The following is a 23,606-nucleotide window of genomic DNA, read 5'->3' as shown; positions in this document are numbered from 1 at the left end:
ATGCACCATTTGACGTCTCCCTCAAATTGAGAGCAAAACCTAACAATTTTTGTGTCTCGCCATTTCTGTCTGTCGACGGATGACTAGGGATGCGTCTCCACCTCTGGGCTGGTCTGTACTGGAGGCAGCAGTCTGTTATTAGTGTTATCCACTTGTCATCTGTTCCAGCAGCCGAGGTCTGGCTAGCATGGCTAAGGAATCCAGAACTCATCAAATAATTTTCGTGTGTTGTCATAACTTCACATAATAGGTTTGTTGGTTTTTTCCAAATTAGGAAAATTAGCTTTTTCTCCACAGGAAATTCTATGACAGTTTCAAGCAAGGCCTGTAGAGTTCTCAAAAATTAAAAATAAACAGACACACATCTGCTTCAGCCACTAGAAGAGGGTGAAAATGAACAGACTTTGGGTCCGTAGCTTGCCTTTTCTGGTAAGAGTGCCCTGAATCACCCAAAAATGCTGGGAGGCTGGAGTGCTCATCCAGCCTTGACATAATGCCAAGGGTAACTTCCCCCTTACATTTCTTCCTTCGGACTTGAAATTACTTACTGAATCTTTATCAGACTCTATTTTAAAGACCCCTTTCCTCTTTTTTTTTTATTTTTTTTTCTGTGTACAAACAATTAATCCTGACTGTCACATTTTTCCATTTAAATCTTTCTGCACTTAAAACTTTCTGCATTATAATAGTGGATGCTGGCTGCATTGTTCCACAGGCAAAACAGCTCATATTCTGAAGTCAGAATTAACTTATTTTCAGATGCCACACCCATGATGCTATGCAAACATCATTAGCTTGATACTCTGTGAGCAGCAACTGTGCCAAAACCACAGCTCTGTAAATTAATGTAATTGGGTTTAACGTTAATAAACTGTTCCCAAATCAAAACATGTGGCATACTCAATTAGGAGAACAAATGCTTCCCCAAGTTTCGTATTTCAGCATTTAGTTCTTAATGCTTAAAAAGTGAGATCCTGTATATACTGACACACCGGTCAGTCTGAGCCATAGAGTATATAAAGCTACAATGATCACTCACAGTACATTCTTGATCGAGTATCTGAATCTTGAAACTACTGATGTTGTGTTACATTATCACTTTTCTCTCTCTCCCCCAACCCTGTAAAAAAATATGCAGCTAAACTTCTGACACTGAGGTTATCTTTTCTACAATAATTACCAAGTGTGGTGTAAAAATGCTACTTTGCAGCTATCTACAAATGAGTAGAAATCCATGGCAGCTCCAACCTGAAAAGTGACTACAGCTTCAGCTCTGTAACATGGCACATCCACAAGCATGTTTTAGCTACTAAGGCATGCTTGTAGCGCCATGTTACAAATTCCTGCATAATTTAACAGATATTTGAGCTGAGAGTACGCCTTTATGTAATGTAGCATTTTACAGCTGGACTCAATGAACTTTAGGGTCTTTTCCTACTTAAATGACTCTATGGCTGGGAAAGCCATAGAAAAAGGGGTGCAGCAGGACCCCCAGGCCTGCCAAAGGGCTCTGGGGGTGCTGGTGGGCAGCAGCTCAGGGTGAGCCAGCAGTGTGTGCCTGGGCAGCCAGGAGGGCAAACCCCATCCCGGGGGGCAGCAGGCACAGCATCACCAGCTGGGATTGGGATCATCCTGCTGGATTCGGCCCTGGTGCCCTCACCCTGAGTCCTGTGTGCAGGGCTGGGCCCCACGCTCTGAGAAGGGTGGGAAGGAGGTCCTGGAATGGTCCGGAGGAGGACAACAGAGCTGGTGGAAGGGCTGGAAGCTATGTACCTGAAAAGTGGCTAAGGATTTTGGATTTGGCTGCTTTTGGAGAGAAGGAGGCTGGTGGGTGACCTCACTGCTCTCTATGGCTTCCTGAGAAGGGGAGGAGGGGGAAGTGCTGGTCTCTTCTCCCTGGGTTCCAGCTACAGTGCGCATGAGAATGGCTCAAAGCTGCATCAGGGGAGGTTCTGAATGGACAACAGGAAACATTTCCTTACCAAGAGGGTGGCCAAACTTAAACAGGCTCTCTAAAGAGGTAGTCAATGCCCTGTGCCTGCTAGTGCCTTAAAAGGAGGCATTTGAACAATGGTCTTAATAATGGGCTTTAACTTTCATCAATGGAGTGATCAGGAAGCTGGAACAAATGATCATTGTAGGTACCAGCCAACAGGAGCTACTGTATTTTATTGTGCTGTATTGCTCTGAATTATACTTTATTGTATTGTATTTTATTATATTACTTTCTATTCTGTGTGTTTACTCCTCTACTAGTAAAGATTAAGCTTTCTGAGGAGTATGAGAAACTGATGATGACAAATGCTTCTTGCAGCCCTACTTTTAGAGTAGTAATACCTCAAATACTTCAGACTTCAGACTTAACAAAGCAATAACAATTTAAAAGAACAGATTTTTCTTAATGAATTTTCTTTTTCCTTCTCCAAAAATAATTCCCTCCATCACTGTTAATGCTACTTAGTTTTGAGTAGAATTGTTCAAATACTATTGGTTCATACCATCTGTTTGACTTTCTCTCAAGTACACTACATTAGCTGCATCTAGGTTTTTTTGGCTCTTTCAAACTGAAATAGAGAACATAATAATACAAAAGTGGGGAAAAATCTAACCATAAAGCCATAAAAATTGAAAGGATGATTTATGGTGTGGTGTTCCAGCATTATTTCATTTTGTTAAATTACCTACTTTTCATTAGAATAGTGTTCCTTTATCTTTGTGCCTAACTACACATTCACCCTTTCCTTATATGCACTTAAAGGCTATTCAGCATCCTAAGGAACTCTAATTAAACTCAATGTGACATCAAATGCCTACAGGAAGTCTCAGGGACATATAACTGTCCTTTTGTAAGACATACAATAAATACTTTGAAAGCCATTTAAGCTACTGAACAAATGAGAGTAGGAAAGGGATAGAGGGAAAGAAGTAAAATCTAAACACACTAAAGATTGCTGGTTATATCAGGGATGTCCAACAGCTGCAGTAGCTACTTGCCAAAACCCCAAGGGCCATTACTACTTTGAATATCAATTTACATATATCCTTAAAGGGAATAACAAGTGCTTAACTTTGCTTGCAACTTCTTTGGTAGTTTAATATAAACTGTTTTTCTGAGCTGCTAAAACCTAAGCACCTGCTGCTGATCTGGAATTTGCTGGAAGAGGGCGTGTTGGGGTCACACATTTACAAAGAGCTGTAAACTGGCTCTTTGCCATGTATTGCACAGCTTATGAGTCACACCTTACAGCTCACCTGATATGACAGCCTGGGCTTTTTTGGCTATCAAAAACCTAGCCACTATTCTGCAGAGTAGGAAACAGGTTCTCCAAATAAACAGAATTCTCACCCACAGAAAACAGCCACTCCCTTAAATATTCATATAGAAGCTAAAGGCCTACATTTTTGAAAAAGAACACTCAGGAAAGGAAGTGTTTGTGTTGTTTGGTGTAGTGCATGGTTGTAGCCCACATATAATGAATTACATTCATTACTTGAGCCAACCCATTTAAAAGTATTTAAAAGTATCTTGACAGTACTGCTAATAACAAGGGGGCAAGCACTTCTGACATTTAACCCTAAGTTAGCTTAACTGTAAGAAATGTAACTAAATACTACTTCTTCCTAAGGTATTTAGAAACCTTGCCCAAATACAGGTCAAGTCCTGCAGGGTTGCTTTTTTGTCTTTGACACCAGTCTCCCTCAGTAAAGCAGCGCATCTGCATTACAGTTTAATTCGCACAAGGGCATTTGATTTATACAATAGCAAAAAAGAGGGTCAAACCTTCATGAAGATTTCTTTTTAATCACCTGTGCATATGCTTGGCTTCCTTTGTTTTTGGGGAGTTCTGAGCAACATGGGTTAGTGACCATAACAGATTGAAGCAAACTATTATAATTTTTTCTGCCAATATATTTCCTGTAAACATCTTTTTTCAGTTCTTCCCTCCCTCTCACAGAAAGGAAGAAAACCTACCACTTGTAATAGTTTCCCCAGACAAAAACTGGCAGAAACACAGACGCTTGTGTCTACTCTGAGATGGTATGTATATTAGTTTAAATACACATCTGGCTTTTAAAATTCATCAACTTTGTAAGCACACTGAATTTCTACTACTATCCACTAAATAATATAAAATGCATTAGATTGTTCATAATTTATTTACTTGTGATTAGAAAGCATTTAAGTGGAAGATTCAAGCTGAAGAAGCAATGTCATGCGGCAAGAAGTTGTGATTTGGTGTGGTGCAAAACAACCCAAAACAGTATTTCCACTGCTCTTTAACTCTGCCTTGAATTACACGTGTTCTGGGGTTTAAAAAGAGTGGGGGGAAGGGTGGGAAGTAATCTTTGAAATGCATGAGTAACATGAGATTAAAAAATCAGGTTTTATAACAAGATAGACTGTCAGCTTCCTCTGAGCACACCCTACATCTCTGGGCAGAATAGAGTATGAATTTTAGTTACATGTTAATTTGTGATGTCATCAACATCTGAGCCTTTCTAGGCTGCATCCAACATAATTAGAGGAAAAATGGAAAAATTGCACTCTAAAATAGATAAAAGAGAAAAAATTTAGTGTAATCTTGGTTTTAGTTCTGTCCTTCCTCCAAATTTCCTGTCTTGGCCTGAAGGACTGTCAAAGGACATTTAAAATGATGAAGTCAAAAGTAGATCTGAGATTGTGGATCAAAATCCCCTGAAAGGAGCCCCAGACGCACAGGAGGGTGAAATACGGCCTCCCCCTCAGCCTTGAAAGAAAAAAAGGAAACTGACACACAGGGGCTAGGAGGGAATTGCAGCATGTTTCTGCCAGATCCCCAAATTGGATTGTCAGGGAGTCAGGAAACCTGCCAAGACAAACACATGCTGTTTAATGTAGACCAGCCCAAGATAATCTGTGCCTCAGTTCCTCACTCATAAAACAGGATAACATTCCAAACTTTATGGGGAGAAGAACATACCCAAAACACTTTGAAATAATCTGATCCCATAGCAGAAGAAGGCAAAAAATTCCCAAGATCCGCCATCTCCATTTGATGTACAAAACATGGAAAGGCAAAGGTTAAACAACTTGCTGCAATCACACACAGAGACAGGAGTACAGTCAGAAATTAAATCCAGACCTCTGAAATTACAGTCCTGTGTTTTAATCACAAAATTCTTTTTTTTTCCTTGATTAAAACAGGAAATGAAAACACAAGTATGAGCTTATTCTGTAACTTCAACATATTACCACAAGCATCTTAAAAAAACATACATAGTTCAAATATGGTTGTCTCAGCCACATGAATATCTTGATGAAACAAAAGGCAGGCATGTCATTCTGGAGGAAGCACATCATCAAACACCTGGTCCTTATGGGCCTGAGTAAACACTGTAACTTCTGAGTTGAAACAACCTTGTATTGTTTTAAAAAAAACATCTGTTTATGTGAATTTTAAGATAATCTTGTATAATTTCCAAGATTAACAATGTTATCTGCGGCTAAACTATGTTGAGACCAAAGAAATTTGCCACACCACCTAAGGAAAGGAAGAAGATAGAAGTGGTGCTGCTATTTGACTGCAAGAGAAGCATATTTTCTTCTTAGTATGATCTTAGATACCTTTGGTTTGCCAAAGAGCTTTGGGATTCATGAAGATTCATCACATGACGAAAATGAGTTTGTTTCCATCATAAAGATATACGAGTGCCCCTCATATCATGCAGAAATTTCCTTTTGAGGTCACAGAAAAGGTGTGCTTTGGGATATGTAGACCATGGAGAATAAATTGCTCATAAACCCAACCTCCTCACTGGAGTTTTCACAGAGCCACCTTACTGGTTTTATACGTTCTGTTTTTCACTGTTTGAAAGAACTGGTTTTTTCCTAACTACAGTTGCATCATTAATTTTCTTCATTGGCCCGAATCTTAAAAAAAATTACTGTTGTCCCAAACTACTTGAAAATCAGACATAAGAGCAGGCAAATTCATTCTGAATAATTAATATCTCAAAAATTCCTCCACAAAGTAATGATTGCTTCTATTTGGCGGCAGTGTTTCTTCTCACCTATTTTTCCTTAGCATTCAGTATACAGGCACTGAAAGTTGCAAACCCATAACAGATCTTAGTCAGAGTTCAATAAAACAGGGACTTCTCAAAGTTTTTTTAAAACCCAGTTCTTCTGCACAGGGCTCAGCTCCTGGCATCCTAAGCAGATTTCAGAAAGGTCACATAGGGAAAAGTGCAGCAGTGACAACAGAGCTGTTTCCCATGCACTTGGCTGAGCTTAGGGGAATTCCTTTCTGCCTGCATTCTGTGTGCCTTCCTCACTTCACAGAGGCCTCATCAGTTTTCCAGAAGCCCATAAGAGCCAACAAACAGAATATTTGAATATTAGATATCTTCCATCCCAAGCTCCCTTCAGGATGGTACTACCATAGTTTAACTGCTTCAAAACTGGAATTTGCCCAATGGGTAAAATGTAATCTAATCATTCAATTCAAAAGAAAATTATATTAGACTAGAGAACATGCAGTCTTTTAGAATAATGTTATCTTCTAAGAACATCACTTCTAGAAGGAAAGACAATTGTTTCTGCCCTTCTGCTCTTAGACTCCAAGATATTAATGCCCATTGCTTTGTTTTAAATAATGGTCAAAAAACCATTCTCTGGTATTTGTTAAACATTTATTTTATATCCACACACTTGTACCTCTCTGAACAGATAGGATGTCTCTCTTTTGAGAGGCAAAACTAAAAGCACTAATGATGCAAAAAGTAAAAGCATAATGTAGTGAAAGAAAGGATTGCTAAAGGGTTGTACTCTAGTAAAACAACCCTTTAGTCGCACAGTCCTCTGGACAGCAAAGGCTAATCAGAAACTAATTTTTTGACCATGTTTTGAATTTATTTCCTTTGTAAATTAATCTCGATTATCTGTTACTATTTTCGGTAATTTTAATACTTTTGATAAGCAAGATAGATTTTAATTCTCAATTTCTCCAGAAAAATCCCCAGAAATTTTTAGACATGTGGATCTTGACAGAACATAAAGATGTCTCCAAATAATCCACAGCAATTTAAGACTATGTATTTGGTGGAAAGATTTTACATTTAGATTTTTATGAAAACGCCTCAACTTCATTACCTGAAGGTCAAGATGCTTTTTTGCACTGGCAAGTCTGACTGCATTACACACATTTTCTCTCTGTCAATCTTTAATTGCCAATTAATTCTAGGAATCCACAGCATGAACTGCATAAAAATACCTTGCTAGATGGTATCTACATAGATAATGTTTCTTATCCCTTAATATTCAATATGTATAATCTTAAACCAAGTTACAATGGTTTTATGTTTCAAGTTTCCACTGAAGCAGGTCTTTTTCGAAGCATTAATACCAGCAGCAATGGCTCTCGCGTGGCTCAGTGTGAGGCTGCACTGTGCAGACAGTGAATGGAAAGAGTCCTTTGTTCCATGAGACCTCCTTCCAAGCACTTAGGTACTCCTTTGCCTTTTTCCACCCTTCCTCTTTTCTGGCTTACAAACTGACCCGCACAATTTTATGCAAAATATTCGATTTTTTTAAAATCAGGGTCAGTTTCTGAAAACAAAATAATTCTACCACCAAAACATGGCATTTTATTTGAAGGACTGATTTTTTTAAAAATTGAAACAGAAGTAAGCATGCAATGAGGCAAAGATCCCTAATCCCTGAAAGCTCCTGGGCCTCATATGATAAGACTCTCATGACTTCTTACTAGACCTTTGACCTGACCTCGTTTTTCTAAAGTTTCAGGTTTCTGTCCAATCTAGTGGACATTAAAAAGAAAATAATCTACCAGCAGCGCACTCTTCAGTTTACCTTTTAATGGCAGGTCCAGAACAACGATGGCACACTACTGCTTCCAATACCAATGGTACAAGACTCATTGTGAAGTGTCAAAAGCCAAATGAAAGGATTTTTCATTTTTTTCCTAGTTATTTCTTTATTTTAACTTAGTGTTCCAAACCAGCAAAGGTTGCATAGCAAAGCATTAAAAACCTAGGAAAATAGGATAAGAAAGCCTAGGAAAACCCAGGATAAAGGACATCTTGAGAACCCTAATTTACTTCTAGTTGAGGAAATCATGAAGTAATTCTTTTTTTCACTGTATCAGTCAAAATGTTCTATTTATGTTGGTATTTGTGAAATATTAACAAGTTCATTCTCAGTACAGGAGAAGCACTTGGAAGATACTAGGGAAGCCAAAAAAAATAAAATTAATTACTTTTTCTATAACATAAGTGAATCAATGTAAAACTTGTTTCCCAGGATTATTGGTATGACATAGGCCAGAAAAGAAAGGCCAAGGAGAAATGTATCCCATGATAAGCAAGCAGGAAAAACTGGTGGTGACTGATAGGGAGAAAAATGAGTTATTCAATGACTTCTCTGGCAGTCCCCCTTTCCATTAAAGCCCATGATCTCCCGTGTGATATGGGGAAGTCTCTTCCACTAAGTGAAGAGCAGGTTTGGGATCACTTGATGAAGCTGAGTAGTCTCAAGTCTATGGGACCTGATGAACTATGTTCCAGAATCCTGAGGGAACTGGCTGATGTTGTTGCCAAAACAATCTCATCATATTTGAAAAGTCAAGGCAGTCAGGCGAACTCCCTGGTGACTGAAAAAAAAGGAAACATCGTTTTCGTTTCTAAAAAGAGGAGAAAGGAAGATGTGAGCAACCACAGACTGGTGAGCCTCACCTGTGTGCCTGGAAAAATCATGCAGCAGATCCTCCTAGAAGTTATCCCACAGCATATAAAAGACAACAAGCTGACCCAAGGCAGCCAGCACAGCTGGTATATAACACATTATGTTATATACTAACATAAATAAAACATTTTGACTGATACAGTGAAAAAATAATTACTTCATGACTTTCTCAAGTGGAAATAAATTAGGGTTCCCAAGACATCCTTTAATAAGGGCAAATTGCAACTACCTCAAAAGTTCTACAAGATCAAGTGCCAAATGCTGCACCAGGGTTGGGGAAATCCCAGACATGAACAGGGAGATCAAGTCACTGAGAGCAACCCTTTGTAGGGGTTTCCTGTGGATGAAAAGCTGGAAGTAACCCAAAAATGTAGCTCTCAGCCCAGAAGGACACTTGTACCCTGGGCTGCATGCAAAGAAGCGTGTCTACCAGGGTGAGGCAGTGGGTTCTACCACTCCATGTGGCCCTCATGAGAGCCCATCTGGAATCCTAGGTCCAACTTTGTTGTCCTCAGCACAAAAAAGATGTGGGCCTCTTAGAGTGGGTCCAGAGGATGCCATGAAGATGATCAGAGGGCTGGAGCACCTCTCTGTGAAGACAGGCTGAGAGAACTGGGTTTGTTAAGCCTGGAGAAAGAGAAGGCTTTGGAGTGATCTCACTGCAGCCTTAAAAGGTTCTCATATAAAGGATGCAGGGGGATTTTTATACTGGGAGATAGTGCAGGACTAGGGGCAATGGCTTTAAACTGGAAAAGGGCAGGTTTAGATTAGATGTTAAAAAGAAATTCTTTACTCAGAGGGTGGTGAAGAGCTGGAACAGATTGCTCTGAGAAATTGCAGATACTTCAATCCTGGAAGTGTTCAAGGCCAGGCTGGATGGGACTTGGAACAACCTGATAAAGTGGAACGAGCTCCTGCCCATGGCAGAAGAGTTGGAACTGGGTGACTTTAAGGTCTCTTCCAATCCGGACCATTCTATGATTCTCTTTTCATCCTTACAACTGAATCAGCAGGTAAACCCAGGCATCTTGCGGAAATCACCAAACCACCACTCAAGTAAAAAATCACACTAACAAACAGCTACTCAACGACAGGATTTTAGTCTTGTTTTACCTTGCTCTTCAAGTTATAATCATATAACATGGGTAAATTTTAAACCACAGCAAGCTAAGCATTTTACCATTCATTTTTAACCACTCTTCTAGCCTGTACTTGCCCTGTAAACAATTACTGTTCCAACATGACTTTGTGGTAATTTGTTTGTTCAAAACATGAAATAAGCAAGCAGAAGTTGCTCAAGAACAGTCAATCAAATCAAAATCCATTGTAGCCTCTGTCTAAAAAAGTTGCATCCATTCTGAGAGTTTTTGGTCAAATTAGATACTTTTAGCAAGAACACTGTAGTTGCAGGCAGAGTTTACTGAGTTTATGAACTAAATTCTGACAGAACAAAAGTAGTCAGAGCACATTAAGTAATTTTCCAAAGAGTACTTACTGACGATTGTGATTTGGGCTGTTTGTTGGACCTGCAAACATAAAACAAACAAGTATTGCTGACAAGTTAGCTCAAGGACAACATAATAAAAAAAGTCAATAGCAATCTAAAGGAAATTGTATCTTTAAGGGAGGTTTATCTCAAGCTCCAAACAAAACCCTCTGCATTCCTGAACTTAATTATATATAGTTATTTTCAAAGCCACAAATAAAAATCACATGAATCTACTGCCTGTTCAAGCAGCAACCTGAATGGACTTAGTGTTTTTCATAAAAGATTTTCCACCATAAAGACAAAGGTAGTTAGACAAGGTGTTATTTTAACACATCACTTACCTTTTAATAAGCCCCAACTGTGCCTTACTATCCGAATTTAGGATGCAGCAAGGGGATGATCAATTTTTGCAACAGCAGGAGCAAGGGTCAATACTCAGCCCTTCAATACTCAATAACTACAAATTGAACTGTGGAATCTATTATTTACATTACAAAATAAGAAAAAAATTTCAAAAAATGCATCTAGAATTTTTTCTCCCATTGCCCCACAGGCAAGCTAAATAAAAGGTTGGCTTCCAGATTGGCCTATTAAGTCTCCAAAATGCAATATGAGCACTTGTTCAAAGGTGTGGTATACCTTCACGTGTCAGAAGACAGAATCTGAGGCCACGCTCCACATAGCAGTACAGAACTGATATTCACAAGAATAGGCCCAGAACTATGGACATCACGTAGAAAACCGCTTGTCATTCTTCTCAGCAGTTTTTGGTTTTTTTCACAGACTGAGTTCAGCAGTAGAGTGAAAACTCCAGGCAATGAAATGCTACCTTTTTGTACTTTTTACCAGCACTTCTTTAATTTTTTTTCTTCTGTATATTTACAGACCTCTACATCTATATTTACTTTCTTTTATTACCACTAAAGGGGTATCAAGTTCAACTGAGAAGTTTTGTGCTGGGAGAGAGGCCTCAGGCACTGACTTTATTTTCTTTTGTGTTGAGAATTTTTCGTGAAACATTAAATCCATTTCTCATTATGCTATGGTTAAAACTAATTCCTAGTCTATAAAGCAGTCTGAGCAGTCATAAAAGCCAGGAACTCACCAAGCCTGACAAACAAAACTCCTGTTGCAGTTATTGTCTTCATCCCATTTGAAGCCACGCACTGGTAGTATCCTGTGTCTGTGGTATCCAGATCCTGGATTCTTAGGCGTGAACCATAATCTGTTTTTCTGATGATGATCCGTCTTGGCTCCTGAACCACTGGAGCATCATTTTTCAGCCATCTGACATTTGGGGATGGATTTCCTGCTACCTTGCAGTGGAGGATTGCCGTTTGCCCCTGGACTATAGTGATATTGTTTACTGGTTCCAAGAAGGTCAGGAAATAACCTAAGAAGATAAAAGGTCATAAAAGATCAAACTTTACTTGGGTTGAGGTAAAAGCCTGCTCAAAGGTACTTTTCTAAGAGAGAACCCTGGAAACAATTTTAGTTTTCTTTCAAGATTAAAAAAAAATGCAATTCACTGTCCTAAGAACACCACAGCATCACACTCCAATTTATGTTTCCTTGCTGACTTCATGCTTGTCTGCAGGCAGGTATGCAGATTCAAAGGTCAATCATGAATTGATACTATTACACTCCTAATGTCTATTTGAAGCAGCAGTGACTTTTTCTACATCTGACATGCTAAAATACTAACATCCTAACATACATATAGTGCTGTTCTGTTCCAACAGCAAAAAAACCCTTGCTCCATAAATGAATAATCCCAGTTGTTACCATATTGGAATATCATGGTCATTTTACCACATAATCTTCTTACATGATCACAGATTTGTCTCAAAAAGAACTACAATTGGAAAAATTACTTTTAGATATTTATTTGACTTGTTAGTTACTCAACAAAATCTTAAAATTAGGTTTATTTAGACAGGCCTATATTATAATAAATTTTCAAGATTATATGTCTCACATTCAATTTATAGAAATAACGTCTCAATTGCAGAAATAAACTGTGATAGAGAGGGGACCCATAAGCTGATTATAGACTGCCATTTTTACATCAAGTCAAAATATATGGCCAAGGAAACATCTGTATGGATAGTGTGTAATAACATTTTGTAGATATTTTGTAAGTGAAAACTACAAGTCCCAATTAGTGGTTTGTTAAAAGCAAAGGGCTTGTCAAGGCTGTATTTGTGATCTCTAGGGACGACAAAAAAGAAAGAATTTATGAAGAACACTGTCAAAACCTGACAATCAAATCTTTTGTTGGTTTTTATTTATAAATTTAATTTGGTGTTAGGAGTCCTGCAACTGATACACATCACATACTGAAAGCCTGGCAATATGTAATTCCATTGAAACAATAAAGTAGTTATATTACCTTACAAAACAGGTAAGAAAAGTATCTAGGTGTCACGCTCATGTGTTTGTACCAGTGAATTTAGAGCTTCTAGACATAAAGCTTCAGGAATTCAAATTACATTATATTTTTATGGCAGCTGGATACAAACATCAAATAATTTTGATGGATGCTCACATGTAGACTTTTCCTATCACTCAGATTATTTTGCGTCTGTTTAATTAAGTAATAGCATATTATTGTACACAAATCCAACTCTAGTAAAGAAATGGTCTACACTGACAGTCCAATTGCTGAAATACCTTAAGAAAATTGATGTTATGCTTTGATTTATATTTGACAGGACTGTGAAAATCAGCTCCTCTATAACAGTTAAGTGTAACATTGGAGAAGGGAGTAGTAGAAATATCAGAATATAATAAATGTACAAGCCAGATATTGTTGGAAAACTGGGTTTTTCTGTGTGTTACATTGTTCTCTACCACTGGCCTTTCAAAAGAAATCCTGTTATAATGAATAATATGAACATACAATGTAGGGAAGTGCAAATTTAGTTTGTCATTAAATAGAAAATTATTAGAGTAAGTCCAAACAGAAAATTAAATAAATCCAAATATATAAAATCTCCACACAATATTGAAAATTTACAGGACAATTATTTTATTCTTGTTTGTCATGAAATAATAAATTATTGTTTATTTAATTTTATATTAGTTGTCCCTATTTTTAATTTAAAATCTTTAGCAGACTTCAAAATATTCTGACAGAATACAAACAATATTTGTTTTCAAATAACTTATATAAAAGGGAGAAAAAGTACATTAATGCTTTCAGCAATGTCATACCACAACAATGTAATTTATTATGTTTTTAGCTACATTTCATAGCTGAAAAAATAGAAATACTATGTTGACATTCTGGCAGGGAAAACAAAACCAGTAAATTTACTTCCTGATATAGTCAACTGAAGCCATTGATCAAAACTCCCTTTAAGCCAACATCTTACACACATAATCATTTCTAGCAACATGAAAGAAAGCATGATTAGTCCTACCACATGTTAGAAAAGGATTTTCTATGGCTACTTCACTCACAGCTTGTTATTTCACTATTTTTTCATAGTCTGTATGTAGTTTATTCTCATGAGCACCATTGAGATACTGGGCAGCATCCCCAGGGGTGTTACCTAGCAGAGACAGAGATACCACAATCCCAACCTGCTCAGTGCCTGTCAGGCCACGCTTGGAGTCCTATGTCCAGTTCAGATCCCCAGAATTCAAAAACACAGAAAGACAGCAGAGGGATCAAAGTAGGGCTACCAATATCATCAAAGGGCTAGACAACAAGTCCTATGAGGAAAGATTTCAAGTAGTTATGTCTCTTCTCCCTGGAGAAGAGAACAGCCAAGGGAGCATCATCACTGTTTTTCAGTACCTAAAAGGCACTGACAAAAAGAATAGAGACACTCATCACAAGGAGCTATATGGAGAAGACAAAGGGCAACAAGTGAAAGTAGCCAGGAAATGTTTCATTTCAATAGAATAGAGACATTTTTTGCAGTGAGAACAATCATTCCCCTTGAAATGAACTGCCTAGAGATGGGGTAGGGTCCTCATCGCTGGAGGTTTTCAAGATATGATTGGACAGAGTACTACTAGATTGTCTTGTCTAAGCTTTCTTTCCCCAGAATTGTTGGATTGGGTGATCTTTTGAGGTGCCCCCCAGGCTAGAATGTTCTGTAGTTCTGTGGGCCTCTGGTTCAACAATCATGGGGACAGGCCAAATGTGCTCATACAAGGGAGGCAAAATAGTTTAAAGACCTTTTTTGCAAAGAAGCTGGGCCCCTTTGAGCATGAAACAAGCACAGAGTTATGTTCATCTGGCTCAGAGATGCTTCTGATACCCAAGAAATGAAAGAAGAAGAGATCTGTCTAAAAGGTGAGGCCAATTCAAGTCCTGTAAGATGACAGACAGGGATTGTGGTTTGTCTGGCTCTCTGATATATTTTTTGCTCTTCACATGCAAGTACATGAGAGGGCTACATTGTTCTTGTGACACTGATCAGCTTATACCTTGCTCAAACCCCTGTCATTATTTCACTTTTTCTGATTTAAAATGAGCTGGGTGGAGTCCTCTTTTTGGGACAGTCATGGATATTAAATTCAAATGCATTTGCATGAAAACAGATAGTAAATTTACTCATTAGGACTTAATAACTCAGGATTAAATCCATGTTAGAACTTCCTGTTTTACTAATTAAAACAGAACTACTGCAGGAAGTAATTAGATCCATATCTTTAAGCCACTTAAATATTTCATATGAATCTGTGAATCTGATCCTAATAACAGCAAGAACAAAGCTATTACCATGGAAAGCAACGCCAAAGATTTATGGGTTAATTCAGTCCCAGTGCAATTAGATAGACTTTGCCTGAAGTCAGCGACACTGCATCTATTTCCTGCAGGTCAAAATTCAGCTTTAGTTCATCATTACTCCTGCCAATTTTACAGGTATTTTCTGCAGTGTTTTATACTACCTTGTTATTACAAACCAAGTAATAAATATTTTAACCTAATGAACTTCGAAGCATTTGTGTTTTCCAAAGTTCTCCAGAGCAGCCTAAGAGCAGTGGGCCAGCTCAGGGCCTCTTCTCTGCCTCTGTCCACCCTGAACTGCACACTCTCTGTTTGCTGGTTTAATTTCCTCTTTGAGAAGCGATGTTTATGTCCTCACTGGTTCTGAAGTATTTCTATGACAGGCCGGGCAGCCATTTGTTGAGCTGCTCTGTTATTTGGTGTCCACTTTAGATAACCCATAATTGCAATTCTTTCAAACAAAGTGGAAAATTTAACCAACCATGTTCTAAAGAATGTTTTCTTTATTTAATTTCCGTGGTGATAATCAGCAGTTACTTTTTTGGTAATGTACATCACACCACAAACACAGTGTAGATGCCAGTTTGACAGAATGCTTTGGGGAAAAACACAAATTTTCCCAGGATAAATTAGGACCTCAACAATGTGCAAAGCAATTTTTTTCCCAATGTAGTTCCCCTTCTGTCTTAGTAAATCTTAATTTGGACAGGTACAAGGGAAAATGAAATGTGAAAATGCTAGAACTTGTATTTAACTTGTGTCCTGTATTTCGTGTTAAGCAGTAGTCAAGTAGAATTTTTTAAAACTGGAACAGAATTGTTAATCTGTTTTAATACTAACGTAATTTTGAAACAGAGAATAAATACTCTATATAAAATATTTTGTTTCTGTAACATGTTGCCAAATCTGTGAATGTCCTATTGTAACTGTCATATTATAAAGATTTATATTTTACTTGGGAGATGGGTAACAAAGATAATTTCTTTAAATATACAAGTAAAATGTCCAGAAATTTCCTGTGTTGTGACATTAATATTGTTATATAATGGTTTTTATACTCTGGCTTACTTCCAAAGGTCATTGAAATGAAGGAAAATGCTTCCTTTGCCTTCAGTGATCTTTGGCATGATTCAACTATGTCAAAAGGAAAATCTATCCAGTAGATATTTCTGCATTTGCTGTAGGCAAAAATGCTGTAAATTAAATTTCTCTTTCATTATAGTTTCCAACATAGTCTACAACCAATACTAGTATTTATTTTGCTTGAACAGATTAAAAACTGTTCTGTCAAGAAGCTATGAGAGGACAATGCAACTTAATCTATATATTATGTTTTGCTATCATATTCTATGTACTCTATGAATAACATAGCTTAGGGAAATGGTTGACATGAATTCCAGCAGAACTCTTTCAAATTTGGAAAACCTTTGTTAGGTTGCCAGTACTTCATATTTTTTAATTGAATAAATTTGATATAAATATATCAAATAGAATCCCAAAGCAAATCAACATTAAGATGACACGTCTATTATTCATGTTTTGGCAAGAATATAAAAATAAGCTTTTCCAGAGTGTGTCAAATCATTGTCAAGATATGCACAAGAATAGATACTAAACTAAAAACCTAAAGGGTGCAACTATCACTAAGACCTCACACGTGTATTATATTTCTTAGTTTTATTTACATTATTCTGGCACTTACACGTCCAAGTTATTGGCTCAAACCATATGTGTTATTCTTGGCATAAACACAATATAAAATTATTGTTCTGCTTTTGCTATTTTAAGATCTTAGCTGTGATTTTGAAGTTCATTCTAAAAAATATTTTAAGACTCCTTAGTTACTTTAGATTATGTAAATTCTGGATTAATTGTTTTCAATTCAAGCTTTAGTTCTGTTCCTTTTTTATTGCTTTTACTCTTTTTTTTCTATGTGATTTTAAAAATATTTATGCATTCATAATTTTAAAATAAGCTTCAATATGGCAACCATGAATTGTACTTAGTAACAATTTTTTAACCCTTTTTATCTCAGAACTTCCAAATCATTTATGAATATTGAAGTCTCTTGAGATGGGATGATACCATCAGGCTTATTTCCCAGAAGCAGAAAGTTGAGCAACGGGAGTCTTAAGTGATTTGACAATTTACACACAGACTAAGTGTCAGTATCGATGATACTACACCAAGATTCACATCTTTCTGTATTCCTGAGACAATGACTCTCTAAGATAATCATCCACTTTGGCTCTTATCCAGGTGGATTCACCTTTCTTTCTGCACTCCACAAGAAACACGAACACTGAATAGCCAGTTTTTGAGAAAAAGAATGGAAAATTTGATTCATAAATGGCTAGATAACTGAAGATACAACAGTACTTTCAGACCAAGTAGTAATAATTGTATATATGTTTAATCACTTTTTAGAATACTTATTCCTCCACAAGATATAAATATTTATTGAATTGACTTTATGCAATAGTCAAAAAAGCCCATAAAGCCAACTGAACACATCACAGTTTACAAGAGTCTCAGTTTGAGATACTCAGAATGTAAAATCACTTGTTTAAAAAATAAAAAGGGCAAATACCTTTTTTTCTGTATAACTACATAAATTTAGACCATTTTCAGATTCATGGAATAAAACACTTCCAGTGTTCAAAACCCCTATGAAAATATGTATACTATGATTTGTGTAAAAACCAATGTGGGATTTTTTCCCTAAGCTATCTTATTTTTCTTTTTTAACGCCTTCCCAGCTTTTTTCATTTTTGTCTTCAAATAAACTTTTTTTCTTAGGTATAAGATGAGCATGGAAGAATCCTTAGGAAGAAGAGCATGACCTTTCTCACCACAACTCTTTATTATGGCAAATTTCTGCTCTGGCATTTTTAGACTAATATAAACTTATATCCAACACAAAAGAGTTTAGGGGCAATATTCTGAGTAATTAAACTAATGATATTTCCACCATAAGCAAAGTCACATTTTCCCACAATGAAGACATAATTTTTCACCTAGGATACATACTTTGCCTTATGGAACGCTGAGGAAGACACCATTGTTCCAAAATTTACCGGTTTATGGTAAAATTTAGGGTACTAAGCATAAAGTGTTCATGAAATTGACAGGTAATCTATAAAGAATATCCATGAGATACAGAGTTTCCTAGGTTTATAAAAGAACTGAAGACTGTAGTAACAGAAAATGCCTGTGAAAGTTGCTGAAATGCAAATTATGCCTTTCTAAAGGTGTGTATGACAACACTGAGCTTAGGGGACATCAACGGCAGTGTAACATTTGGCAGGTGGTGGGAGTCCAGTAAAGTGACTCCTTCCACGAGTAAATCAGAATTCCAAATAAACTGAGAAATACCATCCTACTAATGAGGGTAGACTAAAGCCTAAGACTCATGATTACTTGCACAGAACATTTTCCTAAATAAAAAACAGTCTCCCCAATTCTTACATTAGAAAATGAAAGGGATGTTGGCAAATCTCCCAAAATACACATGAGTAGCTAAGGAAACTACAATATTATATATGCCACATAATATTTCCAGATTAAATGATACCTTTACAGTCTAATTTAATCCAATTTGCATCTCATCCTTCATCCTATTTTTTTTCTCAATGTAGAAAAATCCATGCAGAAACATGTAGAAAAAAGTTGATTTGGTTCACATTCTCTTGAAATTCCCTTAGGAACAAGGAATGAACAACTGCCAATCCAGGGATGAGGCAGTATTAGCTTTGTGCACATTGTCCTCTCCTCTGAAATCAGTGGGTTTTTAAGACCCAGTGAGAGTATGTTAGAATGTTTGTGAAAAAAGAGAAAGACACCAAGCAAGGCTTACTTGAAAGTAAGATGGGTGAAACTATCAACTTTACAAAGACTGACTGGACTGAGAGGGGACTTGGACTGTGCTCGAATGTTTTACTTTTATTCCAAAGCAGACCTAAGTTCTTCTATAGCAAATACTCACTGCTCTGCACTGGTTTTCAGTGAAACACTGCTCAGACACAGTGCTTTCTAGTCATTCAAGTATTCACTTAAAGGAAACAAGGGAAAATAAATTCTCCTCAAATGCCTAGCCAAGCTATTGTCCCTTCTCATCAACTATTAGAAGGCTAGCTTCACTTGTAGGAAGAGACTTGCAACATTTTTGTAAATGAGCATGATTAATAACACCTTGCTTAAACTGGTTTTGTCATTGGAGACAGAATCATTTCTCAGGACTTCTGGAAGATTCTAGAAAAGAGGATGACTAATACACTTGGTACTTTTAATGTGGTTATTAATTTGGGTATTATTAAAGCTGGTTATCTCCATACCTGTTTTGGGTCTATTCCAAAATAAGAACAATTTTAAAAATAGGAGGTTACAAGCAAATCAAAATAACTGAAGATTTCTGAAGGAAAGAAGAAGATTGATGGGATGGAAGGGCTTAGGAACTGTTTCTAATGATCTCAACAGTATGCCCAAACTTTGAAGTAGAACTGTCCAGTGGTTCTTTGTAACAAAACCCGATCCCTTACTATGACACAGAAACACCTGAGCTAACATTCCAAGTTAGTTTTGCTTCTGTGGAGAATTTTGTGCTGACATTAAAATAAAATAAATAAATGGGAGCAAATGAGGCCATTTCCTAGCTAGGTATGCTGGAAACTAACAATTGATTGTATACCAGTGAATAACTTAAGAACATGGGTCTCTTTTTATTCTTCCTTTTTTTTCTGAAGGAAATATACAGTTCTTACTGTGTAGAAATGTTTGAGGTGTGATTAATTACTTCCTCAGACAGATACTGCCTGTGGCTCTGCAAAGGAAGGAACTGGAACTCCTTTTTCAGCAAGAAATTAACCAAGCACAGTCACATGGGAAAAAAAAAAACCAACCAAAAAAACCCTCTCTCTTTTACATCTGTAGCCTTAAAGGCTCAAACATAACAAAAGAGAGAAGTGGGTCCAACTTGCCAGGCATCAAGTCTATCATATGCAGTTAAAAATTAAACATGGCCCTTTTTCATCAAAAGTAGTGTGTACATCAGTGTGAATAAAACAACTGGTAGTAATACAGTGCTACTGACAGGAATACTACTACAAATTTTTTTTTCCAGAATAAATGTCAATAAATGTCAGAAAGTAGTGAAGAGTTGAGAAATGGAGTGTACCAGGTCTTCTTTCCAAATAGGAGGGACTTAGTCCCATGCTGATAATCAGTAGCAAGGTGGTTACACAAGCAAACAGGAACACACCTTTGTTTTACTGACTTACAGACCAAATTTAAAGGAAGATTCCATAAAAAACCTCCCAATATGCACATTTAGGGTAAGAAATCTAACTAATATTCAGGAAGACAATAACGATTAGATAACCTTGGATATCTATAAGAAGAGAAACTATATTCCAAAGCACCCCCAAAATTCATGTTCCTCTAAGATAAACTGCAAGAAGATCTTGTCAATACCACAGCTCTGCAGATTGCAACGTCCTCATTAATGAAGCTGACATTATCTGACTTTTTTCTTTAGCCTAAGAGTTGACATTACAACAGCAATGTATCCATAAAATATAAAATCAGTAAACAACCGAAAAAAATATTGTTCTTCAGGTAGAATACTGAAAATTTCCTGCTTTAGAAGGAATTGGAAGCACAATTTGCAGTAAATATGTGCATCTTCTGATCCAGGAATAGCATTTGGATCTAGAGTTTTAAGTGGCAAAGTGTCACAAAATTTATGTTAACTAATAAATAACTAGAAATCCTGACACTACAATCAATTTAAAAAAACAAAGCATTAATGCTCAGAGCTACTTTAAAAGTACGTATTCTTGTGTTGTAATGGGCTAGATTTAACTACCTCAGACTAAAGATACCAATTCTTAACATTTACCTGGAGATGCTAAGTGTGACACTGTACAAAATCAAACCAATTTCATGGCAACAATGTGAAATAAAACATGCAAGGAAGGTAATAATAACACACTGTGTTTGGATTAAAACATCTAACCCCCTCCATGTGGGGGAACTCAACATGCTTTGAAATTAATTTTTATAGACTCCTTTAGCCTTGCTACCACTGTCTGGAATCAGAAGTGCTAATTCACAAAAGGAAGGTTGCCTTCCTTACAGTCTTGTATTACTATACAAATATAGGGAACATACTATAAAAGGATTTTGTTGGTCCTTTCTGAAGAATGTTTATACTTAAGTAGGGTGATGAAATTACAATTCATTTTACCTTTAGGTGTTGGAATTGGTCTCTCAAGTCCATCCATATGACCTAAGGGGTCATTTGAATCTGGAATTTCCATTTCACCTACAAAGAAAAGAAGATCTTGTTAAAGTGGAATTGAAGCTAATCTTTCTGTTAAACAGCATTATAACAGTGAGTTCAGCACATTCTCCCAGTCCACATTCTGCCTCCAGAGTTGCACATGGGAAACACAGCACACAGGAAAAACATAATGACAAGGTCAGGATTTATCCATTGCGGATTAGAAAATGCTACAATAACTACTTTGTGGATTACTTGGTGTTTGACAAAATAGAAAGCATTAAAAACTACATTCCAGTTCTTAGTAGAATAAAGTCCACATATTTTTACAAAGAATGCAAACATTTCCTGGAAGCAATGGTGGCTTAGAAAATTAAACAGTACCTGAGCTTTACTGATAGCCTCAGTTACAAAATGACATAAACTTGCTTTTAAACTTACACTATGGTAATTCAGATTCCATCTCCAGAGGCCAGACTCATTGTCACTACTGACTTTCTCATCCTACTCTCAGCCGCATCCCTAAAAGACATCTTTAGAAATGAAACTATAGTAACTGTTTACTAAGGATCTCAAAGTGTGAGGAAATGGATAGACATCTTCTGTATGCACTCCTTTTTTTCTGTCTAATATATCAGTACAAGCTAGCACACTGCAGACAGTACTTTCAAGTTCCTTCGCATTTGCAGGTCTTGCAAAACTCCAACCATTATGTATCACCTGTTTGCTCTCCCTTTAAAAAATTTAGGTAAGGAACAGAACTGAAGTTCTAACTCAGATAACAGTATAGATGTGATTTAAGTAAAACAGCTTCTAAAATGACACCACGTATTTTTTTTATATTTTCTAACTTATATTCAGTCATCCAAATTCCTTACATCCTTAGCATATCACAAAGATATGTAAATCTAAGATCATCAAGATCTGAAGTGAAAGATCTGGGATTCATTGCAGGTCTGTCAGAGGTGTTCATGGTATTGTTTTAGGCAAAATGAAGCTAGAGAAAAGACTCTCCTTCTTCCTTTTGTCCCCATTACCCTTTCTTCAAACTACAATACAACTCTGAATGCAAGTAAAATACAAGTAACCTTATCCCTACCTTACACCACATTATGAACGAAGAAAATAATTCGAGACACTTTTTTGTTTGTTTGTTTGTTTATTCTATCAACCATTATTTGGTAAGAGATTCAGCTAACTTGCCTTTATCAGGTAAAACACAGAAATCAGAGACATTCTCTACAGCAGGCTGGATCTGAAAGTATTTCTTTCATCACAGTACTGTCACTTATCACTACTTCATCCCTACCTTTATCTCCCATTGCTCGAGATCCTTTGCCTGGCAACAGTACAGATTCCAGTTGAATTGTGTGCTCATTCTCAGACACCACAAATAGAGTGATGGTGAAGACGGTGTTATACCCTTGGTAACACACTCCTTCACTTCAGAACAGCCAAGGCTTGGGCAGACATTCTGCATTTTCTGCCACTCCCAGCACTGGCCAGTAGAAATCATAGATAATATCCCCCAGCAGACTGGAGGAAGAAATGGAGATGGGGGGGCAAGCTGGCTATTGCCAACCTTGCCACTGCAAATCCCAACATGGTGCATCTTCATACTCCTGCAGGCATGGTACAGACTTAGCACCAGACTTTTAGATGTAGAGAACCTTTGCTGATCTTTTTGATTCAGGGTGAAGTGGTGAATGCATGACCACTACCAGGTATATTCTGTCAAATTTCAGCAGATACATCACATCTTGTTCTTACCAAGGGACAGCAAGACCAGCTCACCTCTGTCCCTTGCTCTTGCTTGAGCTTCTGTGCCACACAAGGTTTAGAAGGGGCAGCAGCATTTACTGGCCACAAGGAAGACAAATCCAAGATGAGACAGCCAGAGCAGAAAGAAGAGGAGGAAAACTGACCAGTTTTTTAGTCCACAAATACCTCTCATATCTTATTCTGGTGGTCATAATCCACCACCATTCACAGGGTGGAACATTATTACAAAACTGTCCTTAAGGTTATTTGATTGCTTAACACTCAGCTATCCAGACTTGCCTGAGATCTGAGCAGCACTTTTGGTTTAATACCACATCTTCAACTTTAAAATAATTGTTTCCATTTCTTCAGTAATCTCATGGGACTTAGAACAGAGAAAGACATTAGAAGTTCAGATAAATGAGCACAGAAATGTTTTCCTCTCTCATTTCTCCTTTCCAAGCCCATATCTCTTTATCTTTTTAAGTTTTTCAGAACAAAGGTGGAAAGAAACAAAAGCATTTGCTGTTCTGAAAAATTCCAAAAATAGTTGTATGTGATGCACTCTTGTACTTGATATGCTTCTGTC

The 23,606-nt window shown here is 37.1% G+C and overlaps 1 protein-coding gene across 1 annotated transcript in view; it reads right to left on the bottom strand.

Annotated features, from left to right (window-relative positions):
* ROR2 (receptor tyrosine kinase like orphan receptor 2) overlaps positions 1–22,578 on the bottom strand; it is a 44,109-nt gene extending 21,531 nt beyond the window's left edge. The window contains exons 1-4 of the mRNA XM_054289426.1: positions 22,566–22,578; positions 21,221–21,298; positions 11,335–11,622; positions 10,236–10,266 (exon numbers count right to left, since the gene is read on the bottom strand). Of these exons, the coding sequence (XP_054145401.1) occupies positions 10,236–10,266; positions 11,335–11,622; positions 21,221–21,298; positions 22,566–22,578 (410 nt within the window). The remainder of the gene's footprint in view (positions 1–10,235; positions 10,267–11,334; positions 11,623–21,220; positions 21,299–22,565) is intronic.
* Between the last annotated feature and the right edge of the window lie 1,028 nt (positions 22,579–23,606).

Source organism: Melozone crissalis, unplaced genomic scaffold (genome assembly GCF_028551555.1).
Source record: "Melozone crissalis strain CALT ecotype California unplaced genomic scaffold, PUWL_Pcris_2 ptg000005l_1, whole genome shotgun sequence".
Classification (NCBI taxonomy): domain Eukaryota; kingdom Metazoa; phylum Chordata; class Aves; order Passeriformes; family Passerellidae; genus Melozone; species Melozone crissalis.
Note: the sequence above shows the minus strand (reverse complement) of the source record. Positions and strands in the feature narration are given on the sequence as shown.